At 41.2% G+C, this 17,401-nt stretch overlaps 1 protein-coding gene across 9 annotated transcripts in view; it reads left to right on the top strand.

The window, feature by feature from the left end:
* The window catches only part of MAPKAP1 (MAPK associated protein 1), a 110,054-nt gene that overhangs the window by 81,951 nt on the left and 10,702 nt on the right, over window positions 1–17,401 (top strand). For 8 of the 9 annotated variants that reach the window (XR_010392418.1, XR_010392417.1, XR_010392416.1 and 5 more), the window contains 3 exons: window positions 812–919; window positions 8,115–8,255; window positions 13,411–13,548. Coding sequence is in view for 4 of the 9 variants with exons in the window: in XM_064523993.1 (XP_064380063.1) it covers window positions 812–919; window positions 8,115–8,255; window positions 13,411–13,548 (387 nt within the window). In the remaining 5 variants the exon portion in view is untranslated. The remainder of the gene's footprint in view (window positions 1–811; window positions 920–8,114; window positions 8,256–13,410; window positions 13,549–17,401) is intronic. The other variant, XM_064523994.1, reaches the window with a different exon arrangement.

The raw sequence follows: 17,401 nt of genomic DNA, 5'->3' as shown, positions 1-17,401 counted from the left end.
AATAAAATAAGTTGCAAAAGAGGGCGTATTTTCATTCCCAGGTATTTCAGTGCTGTGCACAGACACCGCTGTGTCTTGCCATGTTCTGCTCAGGTCAAAAATCGCCTTGTCTGGGCAGCTGAACTTCTCTAGGCTTTTTCACGTCTGTGGGGGGTGTGAATGCGTGTTTGGTTGAGCCCACTCTAAAGAAAGTCTTCTTTTTTCCGAGCTGGTAGAGTGATGCACTTAGAGAGGCAAAGTAACACCCTCCATCTCTGGGTGTGAGTATTCAGCTGTGCTGCAGCACATCTGCTCCCACTTCCAGGCGGCAGGAGAGACTCCTTCGGTGCCTGGGCAAATGGGTAACACTCACAGCACTCCTGCTTTCATTATATAAAGAGCCATAAAGAGGGCAGAGCAAAGAGGAGCAAACGCAATTTGCTCTTTTACATGGGGAAAGATGCCCAGATAATCCAATACATGCATACGTCAAGATCTGAGTAGAAATTTCTTAGAGCAGGCAGTATCACCCGTCTTGCAACATGGGCAGGATATTTAATATAGGAATAGCATGGAAGCGTTCATGAGAATTTTTTGTCCGTAGCATAGTCGTAGCCTCATTAGACAGCTGAAGATGAAGGGAACGTTTTGTTTTCAGGCAGACCATCCTCCCCCTTTTTATTATACGGTCCTTCCCTTCGGAAAAGAGCTTTAAGACATAAGGATCTACCTGCTTTGCTTCTAGAGTACAAATATCCTCACATTGATAGAATGTGATAAACCATCACCTTGTTAGAAAACAGATAATTTTACAAGTTACTTTATGTTTCAGGTCCTCAGTATCGGCTGGAGAAGCAGAGTGAACCTAATGTCCCCGTAGATTTAGACTGTACCTTGGAGAGCCAGAGCACTTTGGAATTCTGCCTTGTCCGAGAGAACAGTATGTTTGCCCTTTTCACTTTTGCTCTTGTAAACTGCTTAAACTCACATAAGTTATGTATTTTGGAATACAAACTGTACTGTCTGGGCAAGTAAGTTTTGACGAGACTCTCTTTCCTGAGGCACTTTTCAGTTGTGCCAAAAGAATATTCCAAAGGGAAATGATTGATTTCATACCTTTCAGTAAATAGTCTGCATCCTGTTTATCACTTCTTGATTAATCTTCTTCTGTTAAACTCTGCTCTGTAAAGTTATGACCAACCCTGAAAAACACATGAAATGTGAAGCTTTTTCTTTTGCAGGCACTATTTAGTGAACGAAGTGATTGGTCTGCAGTGTATTTTGCCATGTCAATATTGCTGTTAGAAGAACTGCATTTTTTGGTAGCATTTACAGAAATTAACCATGCAGATGAAAGTAGAGCAGTGTGACGATTTTTAAAGTACAAAACAGCTACGCTAAAATGTTTTTATTCTTTTATTGTTTTTCTAATATTGTTTCCTTATTTATTCCTTTACAAGGAATTATCTGAAACTTACAAAAAGAAATTTACCCTAGATCTGTGTCTGCCCTCCATACCGTTTTGGTCCGTCCTTTGCTCTTTCCAACAGTTAGGCTCTCTGTTTTGTTTCTTTCTCATTTTAATTTTAATTCAGCTGTCCAAATTTTGATTGTATTTGATGAGGAAAACTGGTAGCATCCATGTTCTCAGTTAAGCCCATGCCCAGAGGATTTGCTGCAAACAATGATAGTAAGAGTCTGCTTCAAAAAGTAAAAGTTTTTCTTTCTTTATAAAGATTAGACCCTTCCATTTATGTTTATTTGGCTATAGCGTTTCTTACTTTATCCTCAAAACACAATGGAGCGTCCCTGAAGGAATTCCTGATTCCAGGAGCAAGTTATAGATTTTGCTCCCATTTAAGGAGTAGAGAAGTTGAGACACAGCGAGCTGCAGTGAGTTTTCTAGTAGTATGTCAGGAGCTGAGATTAAACACTCACAGTTTTGCCATTCTTAGTAGGGTGGAACTTGCTCCCAAAATACACTTGATGCTTCTGCTTTATTTCTTCATACAATGGTTCTAAAAAACTGCAGGAGAAAATGGTAGAGGAGATGCTGCACATGAGGAAATACAGCAATTTTAACCTTGCTAATCAAGTCACACTCTTCCAAAGTCCCAAATTTCCTGAGGTTAGCATCCCAGCTATTCTTTCTGTGTCAAATTTTAATCTATAAAAAGGTGCACAAAGCAGAGAGTTTTCCTAAGTATTGACTGAAGTACTAGCTGAAGTCATGAGAATGTCTTCTACTGAACCAATAGTAGTCATGCTTCTGCAAGTTTAGCCTATTTCAATTAAAAAGAACGAAACTTTTGTATCTAGACTATGTAATTCAAAGTTGATTGCATACGTTGCTTTTTTTTAATCTATTTTCATAATCTGTAGAGGAATCCATACAGTGGCTTTTAGCTGTATTTATTTATGCTCTTAGCTGTCAGGAGTTACTAGGTTCAGGTTGCATCCCCCAAGGCACCCGGAGCAATCGGACTTTGTAGTGCTTAAGGAGCTATCTTTTGGGGGGTGAAATAGAATAGAAATAACTTGAAAATTGTAACATCAAAAAGATATAGTCATTTTGTGTGTTTTGTCTTATTTAAAATATTTTTAGCTTAGATATCCCGGTCAGGAAAAAAGTCTGTTATAACAGCTATTATTTTAAAATGTGCTCTTTATAGTCTCATATTCATAGTTATATGATATATAATGCCAAACAGCTGCTAGTAAAATAGCTGCCAGTTTCTTCTGGGGAAATACAAAGTTTATATTTCAAAGTATTAAATGAAACAAAAAACTTTTCATTAATAAGAAATACATATGGCAAAATCCTCTATCTATCCAACTTTTACTAATAGTATTCAAACTAATAAACTGTTCCCAGTATTTAGAACTTTTTAACTTGCTGTAAGATTTATCTTTAAACTAAAAGCCTGCACTTTGTCATGTAAAATGCTTTTATGTGAAGTAGCAAGCTATTCATGGCTAATTTAGTTTTATTCTTACCATCTTACTTCTGGAAAGTTCTTTCTCATTTTGTCATTAGATAGTAATTAGTATTCAGGGGAAATTGGTCTTAATATATTAAAATTGGTTTAGTGCCTTTAGACCTGTACCAAAGCCAGTGTCTTATTGGAAAATGTAATTGGGGACTCTGTGTATGTAATTAATTGAATTACAATTAAGAACTTTCATTAAGCAATATACTAGTACATTAAAGTAATAAGGGGACATTTTTGCAATACAGTTAACTTTATATTTTGTTGTTCTCTTCAGGAAATACAGGCTCAGGTTCTTGAATATCTATTTTCTTAAATATTTTAAGAAACCATACTATGTATGATATTTCTGTATTACCTTTGATATTGTTAATGTGTCATTTTTATGTGTCTCCAAATGCTTACAGGAGTCCCTTTTGGATAAGCCTCCTTGCTTTAGCTTTGTAGCTTATTTTCAGTCTCCTGCTTCGCGTGGCTCTTGCTGCTGTGCTGTTTCTCTCTTTCAACATCTGAAAATCAGGATCTGCTATTAGGAGAGCTGACTGAGTTACACATGCAGCTCTCTCCTTCGCAGTAGTTTGAGTGTATGAACAAAGATACTGCCTCTATACTGAACCTGGTTAAAAAGCAAAAAACAAACAAACAAAAAGAGCTTCAGTTGTTGCTTCCAGACTGAGAAATACGTGAATTTTCCGGATGACCATCAAACCTCGAGACTGAAAATCCGTTCCGTAACTGTAGCTTCTAACACACCGCAGTGATTCACCATAGTGAGGTGGCTGCTTTAAAGCATAGGACTGTCGGGCCCTTGAAATAATTTTTGCTCTTTGTTCATCCTCTGCAGGCAGAAGACACCACTCAGCCTTTTTTAAAATAGCAAGCTGTGTTTTTACTTTTCGTGTGACTCTGTTCCACAAGCAATTTAAGCAAAGAGATGAAGAACAGTTTAACTCCGGCATAACTGGTGTTAGGAGGGAGACAGGAGAGATGATATGAATCAGATGGATAAAAAGAAAAGACGTGGCTGCACAGAATACACGCTGCTGTATAGGATCCTCTCCTTCCAGCACCGCGTATTGTCGTGGTTTGGCTTGATTTTTAGACTTTTAAAAACATAGTATCTGTAAGAACAGCTTCACCCTCACAGCGTGTGCTGGTTTTATTTAGGAGATGGAGTGCTGCTCTGCGCCTGCCAGCTGCGGCTGTGGGGCTCGAGATCTCGAACCCTAATTCTGGCCCTGCACACGTGCTCCCGAGGCGGGATGGGTGCACTGGCACCCAGCACGGCAGCGCCCGGGATGCCAGAAAATGCAGCCCCTCCTCGCTGAGCTGTGTCCCACGGTACCCGGCTTCCCTGGCCTTGGGGCGTGCAGGGCAGAGCCACGCGCTTCCTCTCCTCCCTTCTTTTCCTGCTCAGCTCAGGGGGTTCCTACCCCACTTCCCCAAAAACAGCAGTCGTGTTGTGGGCTGAGGATGGCAATGCCTCCCTCGTGGGAGCCCTCTGCTCTTTGTGCGGATTCTCATCTCCCTTGGTGCCCTGTTTCCCTCACATACCGCATCAACTTTTCCCACTCTTTACTTTTCTTTCGCAAAGTAAATCTTCTCTAATTAGACAGACTCTAAGGGAGAAATACAGAGGTTATTGCAAACTTCGTCTCCACGTCCTCTGCACGCCGTTATTTGAGAGAGCTTGTTTCTGGGGCTGGAAGCTGTTCTGCAGGCGCCGGCACGGTCTCTGCCTTCGGAGCTGGATGGGCTCTTGGGCTGAATAATAGACCTGGAGCAGCCACTTTACTTGATTGTCTTCCCGAGCAGAAGCTTTTACATTCAAAAGCCACGTTGTGATCTCCATTACAAATACCCTGACAGGCCTGTAAATATTTGACAGGTTTATTCACAGCTGCTTGCATGTGGAAAATATTTTTATGATTTTTTCCTCCAATCAACTCTTGGAGATGGCTCTTTTCTCCATTGTTGAATTCCTTCAGTCTCGCAGACATTTGCGCAGAGCTGCGGGGGTAAGAGCAATATGCCAAGTTCTGCAGTCAGGTTTTTCCCTGCAGGGCATTTCTCTCTGTTGTTACTGATATTACTGCTATTATCCAGTGCACCCTCAGGGGTCTGAGTGTCTTGCCATCTTCAGACAGATGATCTGTTTTGATGGTGGAGTTCCTGGCTGTTCTCCCAAGAGCAGCAACGGCAGAAATTCTGTAAACCTGAATCCATTCACAAAGCTTCATAAAACAAAATCAGCAGAGCTGGTGTGATGTACAGAGGATCTGAAATGCTTCCAACGCAAGATCCCACTGTTCAGCTTGCTTCAGCTCTAGCAGTTAGTACTTGCACCATTTAAACACTGACAAGGTATTCACGTTACAAGTTACGGTGACGATTTTTTCCCCCGGATATGATATGGCAGGCTGCTGGTTTTCTTTCGAATACTTTTAATTTGGAGGTATGAAATCCGAGATGTTCAGCTTTGTAATAGGCTTGTGAAGTCGATATTTAGTGTTCCCACTTCACAGGTGAGTAAGCGCAGACGGCGAGGTTAGGGCTTGTTCAAGACGGCAGGGCTGGACACACGAAGGTAGCACTTGGCAGAGGCTCGCTGCCTGTCTTAATCCTTAAGGAGTGTTTTAAGAACACTTTACAAGAGCTGCAGGGATGAGATTGATATGTTGCTGTTCTTTGTGCTGCTTCTGAATCTCTTACTGCTGCGGATCGGTTTGTGGGTGCTAACGCTTCACGTGCAACGCCGTGCTTGGGAAGCGGCTGCGGAAGGCGCTGGTCGTGGAAGGACAGCCAGGAGCCTCCTTATCCACCGTTCAAACACGGCCCTTCGTTCCCTGCCAGAAGACAGCAAGCAGTTAGCAATGCACGGTAGCGTTGGAGCTGCTTAGCAAAGGTGGTATTTCGTTAGGATAGTATTAATTACCGCCTCGTATTCCACGGGAGCGTGGCCGGGCCACCGGGGTCCATGCTGCTACCCTGTGTCCGCGGTGACCCGTGTCTGCGGTGACCATCAGTGCGTTTTGTTTGGTTGTTTTTCTCGCTGGTTTTTGTCTGTCGACGGCGATTCCTTCGCGTCTGTCGCTCGCGCTTGCTCCCGGGGCCGCCCGGGCCACCGCGGTCCCCTTCCCCTTCCCGCGCCTCCGTGCCGCAGCGTTCCCGGCGCGGTTAAGTGCACCAAAAGTTTGACATATCTCAGTGTACCTCTGAAGTACTGCAGCATGAGTGTTTGACATGATACATTATGATAATCCATAGTATAGAGACATTAACACAGGGGTCTTTGACAAAATACATTGTAATGTCTCTGAAGGAGCCATTACAATTTATCTTGTCATTCTGGAGCATAGAGTGGTTACAACGTTGAGATGGCTCTGCATAAATTCAGGTGGAGGCTGTTTCATTTGATTTTTTGGATTTTTTTCCAAGTCAAATGGCACAGTGCAATTTGTAGCTTAACCCTTCCCTGTCCCCGTTTCTCCAAAGAAATGTTTTCATCCTTCCTTCGGGCAGCTATGTGACAGGGGCCGGGAGCACGCGTCTATGTCGCGCGGTCCCTTGGGGATGCGGTGGGATGGGATGGGATGGGATGGGATGGGATGCTTGTGTGCCTGACGTCTGTGAAATGTGGATCCTCACTGTGCGCTCTGAACAAGTATTTTTATTCATTTAACAGCAAACACTCACCCTACTTTTAATGCAGACATAAATGATCTTTATCATAAGCAGGGAAATTTGTTCCTGAATTAGTAAATAGGAGAGGGAATCTTTCCGCAAGCAAGAAAAATACTCAGTGTTCTGGGATTTTCTTCCTAAGTTTCTGCTGCTCATGGCCACCACCCTGACAGTTTGGTGTGCTGAAGCCAATGGGATGCAGTGCTGAAACCCTAAATCATCCCGTTAAGAGGAAGGCTGCTTCCGAGCCAACAGCGTGTGTTTGACCCAAGTGCCAGGTTTCCCTCCCTGGGAGCTGTTGCCGTTCCCGGTAAACAGTCCCCGTGTCAGCAGGATCCGCGTGTGGGAGCTCACCGTCGCTCCGCCATGAGCCGAAATCCCCAAATGGGAGGTGGATTTACATCACCGGAGAGTGAAAGGTCAGTGCAGGAACCATTAGAGTGTTGAGGCGGCTCCAGCTACATAAGTCTTGAATAAAATTAATACAGAAAAACTGACAAGTTCTTAGCCAGCTATACTATAGCTTTAAGACCTATACTAAAATTCTACCATCTTGTCTGCCCATTATTAAAATTGCAGCAAAATATAAAGTTTTCATTAATCTCCTGCAGCAAATTTAGGACTCTCAACTGGCAGTTGATTCAGCTTTTAGGACCACATTAGCAGCGGTATTAAACAAAATGTGTCATTCTTCAATATCTTCTGTAAGAAGCTAGATCAGTTTTCAGCCATATTTATACCACTTTCTCTAACAGCATCTGAATGATCATTGAGAGCTGAGATGCTTTATTAGCAGCTGGCATAGAAATTACTCTGTGCAAAATTATATATTGCATCGTAGTAATGTTTAAATTGGTGTTAATCCAACGTCATAAAATGTAAAAATCTTTAAAGTGTGTTATATTTTTTCAGTAATTGGCATTTTGGCTTAATGAGATGTTACCTTTTATAAAGCTAGTACCTGCGGTAGTATGGAGAATACCAATCAGTAAATAAAGCGTGTGTTCTTTGCCACAGGCCAGAGATTACAAGGAGAAAGGTATTGCTGGAGTTTTAATAAGAGGACAGGGTTCAGTTAAATCCCCCATAGGGCGACATGTTGAAACACAGGGGAACTGTACTAATGCGCACAGCCAAGGTGGGACCTCGTGTCGTGTCATGTCAGAGTCTATCGTTGGGATGTGGCGTAGCTCTTCATGCCGGACACAAATTTATGTTGAAACATCTTGTAAAAATTTAATAATTTTGGTTTTGGAAGGAACGTGAGAATTGCATTCTCCAGACACGTGGACCCTGGATGTTTTGTTCTTTCTGAAACAAATTAGCAAACAGTCTTCATGGTTTATGTCTAAAATTTTACTGCAGGCTGCAGTTGCCAGCACCGTAGCCATACTCGTATGCTAGCTTAATCGTATGCCATATTTGAAACTTACTGTTAATTATTGTTGGGTTGTTTTGCAGGTTCAAGAGGAGAAGAGATCTCGGAGGAGGACCCTCAAATCGATATAGCTACAGTTCAGGATATGCTTAGTAGCCACCATTACAAGTCCTTCAAAGTCAGCATGATCCATCGGCTTCGATTCACCACTGATGTTCAGTTAGGTAAATCAATCCATACTGTAAGTCTTAGGAGACTGGAACAGTTCAGACCTTCAGGCGTCTCCGATAGCTAGCTGTCCATCGCAGGCATTTTGAAAGCAGTCGTCATCCTGTTGGTCTGTTTTACAGCGGAGCACATCGCTTAGAGGGGTTGCTAGCGTTTCAGCAGTTAAAAAAGATTGCTTTCAGTTGAAAATACTTGAGTATTTTTATTATCCACAATCAGCTAGCATGCGTTTCTTCTGCAAGAAGGCCATTACTTAATGACCCCATCTCTTTTTTTTTTTTTTTTTTTTAATCTGGGCTCCCTAATGGAAAGCTTCTTGCCAACTGTTTTGTTATTTTTAAATGAGGCTATGCGCAATTAGGAAGGGTGAGGTTTCTCCTTTTCTGAGGCTGAAAGATTGTCATGACCAAGTAGAATTTTGAGGTGGAACGAAAAATAACTAGCCTTCTCTAAAGGTTTTATATTGTCCCTATTAGGTTTCTGAATGCTTTTGAAAACCTGAAGGCCAAGGGATGACAGAATCTTGAATTATAAAAGCCCCGTTACTGTTTTAAAATGATTGAATGGCTTTTTATCTTTGTGTTAAAATTGTGAAAATTTGATTAATGATGCATTGGTAAGTGACCTGTGACATTCCTGCAAATACCTTCCATAAAGAAATGAAACAGCAGTAAAATATTAAGAGCTGAAATGTTTACAAAATGCATTTATTCTATAGAATTCAGTAGAATTGTTAAACGATAGCACTTTCTGTATTACAGTCACCTCACTCTTTCCATTATTCCATCCTTAAGCACATATAAAAGTATACGTCTCTAAAGTTAGTACATAGGAGGCTTTTTTCTGTTTATTTTGAACTGTCTTGTTAAGGAAGGATTTATATGCTGGTGCTGAAGCAGGACAGCGTCAGGCATGTTTTCTGCTTTTGAGCAAACTATCTGGGTGTGATAGTTTGCTTGCAGTGAAGTTTGACTCACTGTATCTGGAAACTGTCAGAAATGAGAGCTCGAAAAGGTCATGACAGATCGCTAAAGATAAATGGTTAAGGGAGAATAGCTGTTAAACGAAACAAATGGCCTAACTTGTTTAGTAGTGAAGGAGCTGACCCTGTCCACTAGTGTAAGGACCATAAAATCTCCCTTTTATAACATTCTACAAAAATGTGTATTTTTGATGGCAGCACAGTGACAACGTGATTTTTATATTCTAATTATTTTTTACAAATCGGAGAACCCTCAGTGAGGTATTCAAGGTCTGGGCAAATGGACAGCATCAGAAGCACTAAATAGTCATAAAAATTGTATATTGGTGTTTTTTCCTCTGGAATTTTTTTATGATAGTAAAGAAGCAATGCTGTTAAAAATAAGCATTGAGGTGCTAGCGGGATTAATGCTGCTGAGTGTTAAATGTGTTAATCTTCTGCGAGTGACAGACCACTCCATAGAATCAGAAATGTAAAAAATCATGTCTAATATTTTTTCGTTGCTTATCAGCAGCTGTGGCTTGGGAGACGGTGTGTGTCAGTTTAACGATGGTCACTTACAAAGACTTCTCTTTGTACCGTTTTTATCTGTCGTTAGTTTTATGTAACAGCAGTAGCAAAGTGACAGTTTTTGCAGAAGACCGAGGGCACCGAGAAGCTGAAATCATCAGATTGCTCCCTTATTGGCAGTATTGATCAGCTTGGTAGCAGTGCAGGAACATGTCTGCCGTCCAGCTCACTGAAAAACACGGGACCATTCAGTGGTTTCGCTGAAAACATCCACGTGGCTTTTGGGGGGAGTCCCGGTTTCCCAGGTTTAACAGGGATGTTTAAATATGGCAGAACCCAGAAGTAGTGGAGAAAAAAACTTGGCATAATTTATTTGCATGCTGTCCAGCTGGCTGTTACGTTGCTAATACCTAAGAATATTCCCTATTTAATCTGAGTGGGTTCTGTTTCAGTTGTGTAGAACAGGTAGCAGTGATATCAGCTACGTTTGGGAATTACTGTTTGCATATTGGTACCTCGTGAAACATTTTATCTGTTTGAGGCCTTTTAATTGAGTCTGAGGTCAGATGTACTAAAAATTTTGGAGTGAGCTCGGTCTTCTCTACGCCGGTACATAGTTCTTCTTGAGAGTAAAAGGAGTTATGCAAATAACAAGGGGATAAGTAACCACCCTTTGAGTGATGGTTTTTATTACAGCTGAAAGCTTTAGCCGTAGCAGTTTCAGGGTCTGGGGTTTTATGTTTAGCTCATGTCGCACTGTAATGCACATATAGTATTATTGTCAACATTTCTACCCAGGTTCAGTCATGTTGTGAAGGAATAAGACGTATTTGCTTCAGTACCACATTAGCGAAATTAAAGGAAGCATATACTCTTGGAAAATTACTGCTGGCAAGTATTTTGGAAAAGAAAAGGCGGGGGGGCAGTTGCAGAAGCAACAAAGGAAGCAAGAACAGAGCAGTATTACTGGTCTGCAGTATCAGTGACATTTCTTTTGATAAAATGAATGAATTAAAAAAACAGTAGAGGAAGCATTTTTACTTGTTTTTTTTTTTTTTTTTTTTTTTGGAATGACTAATTTGTACTATGATACTGAGAGTATAAAAGCCACATACATAATACTGTTCTGATTTTAGGTTTAAACACGTACAGATTGTGAGAACAATAACAAAAAAGACAACATTCTTTGTCAGTGTGCTCTTTGGATGTGTGCGAGCTTAAGCTAGCGATGTCGAGATAAAGAAATAATGGATGAAGTATACAGCAACAATTTGCAGATAAAAATAATAGAAGTTAAAGTGTATTTTACATGATAAAAAAAAGATGAAAGAGGAGGAAGTCTGTTACATCTGAGATGGTTACAAAATCCATGCTTGGTGAAGTAGCCTCTGCTGAAAAGATTGATGCAATGGGGAGTGACCTTGGCTTGGAGCAGGAGCTGGTGATGTATGTATGAGCATCTCTCTGCTAAATGGACCCAGATTTGTAGCACTAATATACATGGAAGCCCAGAACCAAACTCAGGATGGCAATAAATCAACAGCCACTTTGGGTGTCATTTCTGGTTTATATTCCACTATTGTTCTATCACTTTAATTCATGTCACTATCATCTGTTCATCTGGAACAGTTTTATATAATTTTCCAGTGGAGTTACCTGACAAATCCTATCAAATTAACAAGGTACATTAACAATATTGACTGACTGTGAATTCTGAAGTTGTAGGACCATACAACGAACATTTTAAAAGGATATTTCCAGGGGTGAATTTTTTTAAGGAAGAGATGGAGGAAAGGATTACTTACACGCAAAGGATTTGCACATTTATTTTTAGAACTTGCCTTGACTTTTTCCAGTAAGAAAATATGAACTTGTATCATTGACTTCATATATTTTCGTTAAACTGCAGAAAATGCTATTTTGAATAATTAACCATTACAGTGAAATAACAAAGCCCGTTTTAAATAATCTGTTTAAAATTAAATTACAAAACAAAATGGGCTCCAGATACCCCATCAGCCTGCTCAAATTACCTAGTTGTAGTAGTCCTAGTATTAATTGGACTCTTGATACAATGCTTAATTGAAATGTGATATCTCTGATGTGACGTATGTTTAATGACAAAGTGCATTGTTGGATTAATAGAAAAGGAGGAGGGGAATTACTAAAGCCTATTTTACAACAGCCAGGGTTAAAGTGAAGGTTACCTTGCGGTTAGTGGGCAGGACGGCAGCGAGATGCCTGCTGTACGCGTCTGCGACTTGCTATCTGTCTGCTTTGGTTTCAGAGCGCGTAAAGTGCAAGTGAAAGGGCTTTGCGGATCCCGCAGCTGTGACCAGACTCCAGGAGCGCTGGGTTAATTCTGGAGGGCTTGGGGAAGGTGTTATGAGTGCGGCATTTTATTTTTCTTTTGTCACATCTCTTAAAAGTTTCTTATCAGCTCCCCTAAGTTCTTGTGCTTTGCACAAAGCAAACGTAATGTATTCGGAAGTATCATAGCCAAAATGCTCAAGAGGGAAAAGGTTATCTCGGATGGTTTCCCAGAGATGCAAGAGTTATATGGTGTTTAAAGACTTTTTTCCTCTGTTGCTTCCTTTTTTTACTTTATCATGAGCTTCATCTATAACTCATGACTTAAAAATGTAATTATTTTTAAGGCTCCACGCATCTCAGTATAAAAAGCACACTGAGAAGTTTGTTCAGTCGTGTCAACAGATACTAAACAATGATCTTCTGTTCCTGAGTGCAGCATAGCAAGGCTTTCGCTTTGTAATGCTGTGATAAAGACGGCCATAAATTACATTGTGTATCCCAGGGTAGAGTCGTGGTAACTGCAAACTTTCAGCCTGCTTCTGCAGAGTCCCAGATCAATGGAAAGGCTGTTCTTTCACAAGTGCAAGAATAACATTTGGAGTGATGATATAGTGAGCGTTTTCTGCTCTCGCTCACAAAAGGTCCAGTGTAGGATTCGGCGTGTTAAAGTCGGCTGTGTATCCAGGTCAGCCCGCACGCAGCAGCAGCGGAGCCTGGGCCATCTGGGGAGGTCCGTGTTCGGAAGCGGGGCCTGGAGCCCGTGCCAGGAGCTGCACAGACCCTCAGCTTGCTTTCAAAACAGCCTCCTTAGAGCTGCTTGGAAGAGCCAGCAGTGTGAAAATGCACAGGACCTCTGAGCCTGGGCGTCTTTGCGAGTGTCTGGTTAACACAAAGAGTGCTAATACAATACTACAAATGGGTGTTGTCTTCTCCTATAATGTATGTAGTACATATGCTGCGTGGCAGACAGAATAGTGACGACTGTGTGATAGTGTCTATTATATAATAGTGACGACTGAAAAAAGTAGCGGTATCTTTATATACATCTTGCAGTTCATTTAGCTGCTGCTTCCGGAACAGCTCTGTGTGCTGGGAAGAATATTCTTTGTGATATTTCTTTTTCGTTGGTATCCTTTTTTCCCCAATAAGGTAAGAGAATAAAATGCAGATTATCAATGCAGTTTGATAATCATTTGCTTTTGGTTTCAAAAGCTCATGTTCTTTCAAAAAACCCCAAAGGGCAATATACTTTCATCCCATTTAAGATTTATAAAGTGTGTCAAATGGCTGATATGAAATCGCTTACACAGATCACTATTGTGGCTTTCTATTCTTTCTCATCTCAGGTATTTCTGGAGACAAGGTAGAGATAGACCCTGTTACTAATCAGAAGGCCAGCACGAAGTTTTGGATTAAGCAGAAACCCATTTCAATCGATTCTGAACTCCTCTGTGCCTGTGACCTTGCGGAAGAAAAAAGCCCAAGTGAGTAGTCCTTTTTATTTATGTTCTCTCTTCTCTCCCTCTCTGTATGTGCTAGATGCCCAAAGAATTATTGCTACCATGTCCTTTTCTTTCTATAGGTGTATTTTATTATTTGTAGGATGTTTTTAATCTGACTTGATTCTATTATATAGAACATTACGTATACAGGTACCCATTTTGTGAGTGTCCTTTTAATGCTGCTTACAGCTAATTGCATCATTAAGAGTGTTTCTTGCCCGCTATCAGTAACTGCTAATAGTGTCATACCGAAAAAGTGCTGGTTTTGCCTGCCTAGTGTCTAGCCCGATAGCACACTAGTCAAAATTTCACTTTCTCTTGAACCTCCTAAGATCCCAAATGGATTTTAACAATTATATTCCTAGACACAAGTTAGGGTCTCAGATACACGCTGATATTTATCAGCACAATCCAAATTTGCTCCAGTCACGGCCGCAGGATTGCCGGGTTGTGACCTGTCCCTCTAGGAGTTCAGCCTCAGGCAAGCACTGACGGTGCCTCCGGACAGGGCCGGGAAGGAGAGGTGTCCTGGCTGGAAGGTGGGTCAGGCGTCGCAGTTATCACGGAGGTCAGCGTCCGCGACACTCGGAGCGTGACCGCAGGAGCCAAGTGCTTCTGCGCGCTGTACCAGTGGAGTAATGAGAGTCTCCATTTGCAGAATTTGTTTTAAAAAGTGCAAGACGGGACTGCAGGGGAGGAATGCCCTGGCAAGAAAGAACCAATGTCTCGCAGAGGTGTCAAAACGTAACCAGGTACTATCAAAAAGTACCTGTGGTTCACACTTGGACAGATTTTATTATGCTTGTACTTTTGTAGTGTAGAGATGCCATGGATACTAAATATTAAGTATTTATCTGAAGGGTGACAGGGAGGGAGAGCTGGTGATACGTATTTACTGATGTAATGATCTATCAAATTCTTTGGAAGAACAAATTCATGGCTGCCTTAGATTTTATCAGCAATTACTGAACGCTGTTCTTCTCCCGTCGTTACCCCTTCCTGCTTGCATGTTCCTAGTCAAGTCACTGTCTTCCTTGTCTGCCTCTTGGGCAAGTTTTGTTGCACGTGGGGTGGCATGATCCTGAGCAGAAACGTCCCTAGCGAGCGGGCAGCTCGAAGCGTGGGACGGTGTCTTTGTAGTGCTCCAGGAGAAGGAATTGAGAGCGTAGCTATAACGGATAATTGGCAGTTAACAAGGGAATGGCAGCCTCTGGGACGCTTGAGAAATACCTGCCTGCTTCATTTTCAGCTGTGCCTCAAACCAGCCTTGCTGCTAAAGGTACAGTTTTGCACTTGTAAATATATTAACACCTCTGGGTTTGTAGCCGCTTTTCATCATGCAAATACTTGCGGTGGTAGAATTGAGCCTGCAAAATTGGGCTTTATCTGAACACCCAGCCCTGAACACCTAGGTTTCGGGCTCACGCTGCTGGTGACACGCTGGTCTGTGCAGCCGTGGAGCTGGCCCGGACCGTCCCCAGCCCTTGCGTCCCGGAAAGGAGGGTCCTCGCCCGCTGGAGAGGCAGCTGCCGTAGGAGACGGGGCGCCCACCCAAACGAAGCAAGGTGCCAACCCTGCGAGAAGCGGGGAACACGGCTTCACACTCCCCGTGCAGCCCCGTCGCAGCAGGGGGTAGCTGGGCGTGGAGACCCTTGAACGAGGAACCACGACCGCCGTTGAAAGGATGCGGATAGGTTCTGACGGAGGTAACCTTTATGATGCTGAGGTTTTTTATTTACTAGTTTTCACATGGCCATTCACAAATTCATTTCAAATTTCATATTAAGTGTTCAACGTAATTCTGAAAGGATAAAATAAGGCTCCCTGAAATCTGCCGGCCTCTTTCGGATTCACTAAAGATGTTTCCAAAGTCATTATTTTAGGTCAGCACAAAAGACTTCTGGTGTGACATCCCAGAATGATGCATTTTGGGGAACTCTTAACAGCAGATCAGTATCTGTTGAATTTTAAATGGAAAAAAGTTATTTCAGTAGCATAAAGGAAAGAAACTCACTGTATTTCACAAGTTTTGTCTGTGATTTTTATCAGCTTAGTGATATATGTTTGTAGCAGAGTTTACATCAAAAATTATTCCTGGATCTTCCTTGAATGAATTATTGCAAAGAAAGAGAGTCTGAGTAAAGATAAGCTGTTGGAGTTTTGCAATATATTTTGTTTCCCTGTTTTTATCTCTTGTAACACAAATATGCTCCATCTAGTCTTTCACAAGTGTCCTGCAATGTGTAACAGTGGTTATACAGTTATAGTGAGTGAAAACACAGTCTATTTTTTATTGAAGTGCCTGCTTTCCGTAGACATTAGCAATTAGAGGTATAATAAAGTTGAGTACTAGCTTTGCTACACTGCCTTGTTATATTACTGAAGAGAGGTGAAGGGTTTACAGGAGCCTCCAAATATGACCTTTCTTTTTAGGTTAGGCAAGGGTACTTTGTGAAAGGAATTTGGTCACTGTATAACTGAAGGTTTATGCAAAAATGGTTCTAACATACATGATAATCAGCACAGATAAATATTTGATTGGCTCTTACTGTATTCTGGGTAGTAAAGAGATTTCAGAGTTTTTACTAGTACTTTTCTGCAGCAGTATAAAAATAGAAATTGTGTATAAATGTAGGGTAGAGTTTCTAAAGCTTATTTTCTATTGAAGTTCTGTCTGAAAAGACAGGTTCAAGCAGTGAAGCTTTAGTGACATTTGTGTGAGTGTTAAAGGACTTGACAACTTCAAGGCTCACATTTTTTGAATATTTACAGATGGACTTGGAATCATTCTAGTAGAAGCTGAAGCTTCCCCTTATTGTAAGTTAACAGAACTTAGAGTTGCATTTAGTGAAAATGGAAAATGAAAATGGAAAGCTTTGGCATCTAATTTGCCATTAGTATGGGTATTGTAGGCAGGAACGGCTGATGATTTTTGTTTGCCCTTGTAGTAGGCCAGGGTTAGCATTTGAATTTTTATTTGTAAATTAAATCAGACTCCTTGAATTTAGACAGAGAGAAGAGGTAATGGCCTTACTACCTAAATCAAATGCCATTAGAACCTGAAAACACTGTATATAAACTGCTTGTTTAAATCAGGTTCAGTCTGATTATCACAAAAGATTCTGAACATTTTGAATCTTGAAAGGAAGCATCCTATCATTGAGAAATAAGATTTAAACCTTAATAAAGTAGTTGTCATTTTTATAGCTGAAAAGAGCTTTGTATCTCAATTAAGTGTACATAATATAAAGTCTTAAGGAAGCAACATAATAGGTTTAATACAATTATATCCTTTTGCAATAGTGTAATTTAAAGGAAATCTGATTCTGTTAATGTCTCTTACATTATTTGAACAAGGGAGAAACTTCAGTGTCACTGAGCACTGCATTTTTTACGAAGTGCACTGTGGACAAAGTGCGCGTGTGATGGATGCGTTAGCTGCTGTCCCTGCGAAGGGCCGGGGTTGCCAGGTTGCCTCGGCATCTGCACCGCGGGAGCACTGAGCCGGCACTGATGCTCTGAGCACGACCGGCAGATTTCGAGGTACCACTTCTAGTACCACTGAGAATAATCAGTTGGGTAAACTTACGGTTTCCAAAATACAGGCTTTTTTTTTTCCTGTTTGTATGTGCTTGAGAGCTGCAGAGAAATCAAGTTTATGTGATAATTTCCTTGAAACTGAAGAAGTGTTCTCTATCCTTGGGTTTTCTTGGGTTTTTGTTTTTTAAATAAAGCAGATACATCTCAATTGCTAGGTCAGAATATCCTTAGTATTAAGGTAGTTCAAACAAAGGTGCTCTATAGGTCACAGAATACATTGGTAACTTCAGTTTAT

Source organism: Dromaius novaehollandiae, chromosome 20 (assembly GCF_036370855.1).
Source record: "Dromaius novaehollandiae isolate bDroNov1 chromosome 20, bDroNov1.hap1, whole genome shotgun sequence".
In the NCBI taxonomy this organism is placed as follows: domain Eukaryota; kingdom Metazoa; phylum Chordata; class Aves; order Casuariiformes; family Dromaiidae; genus Dromaius; species Dromaius novaehollandiae.
Note: the sequence above shows the minus strand (reverse complement) of the source record. Positions and strands in the feature narration are given on the sequence as shown.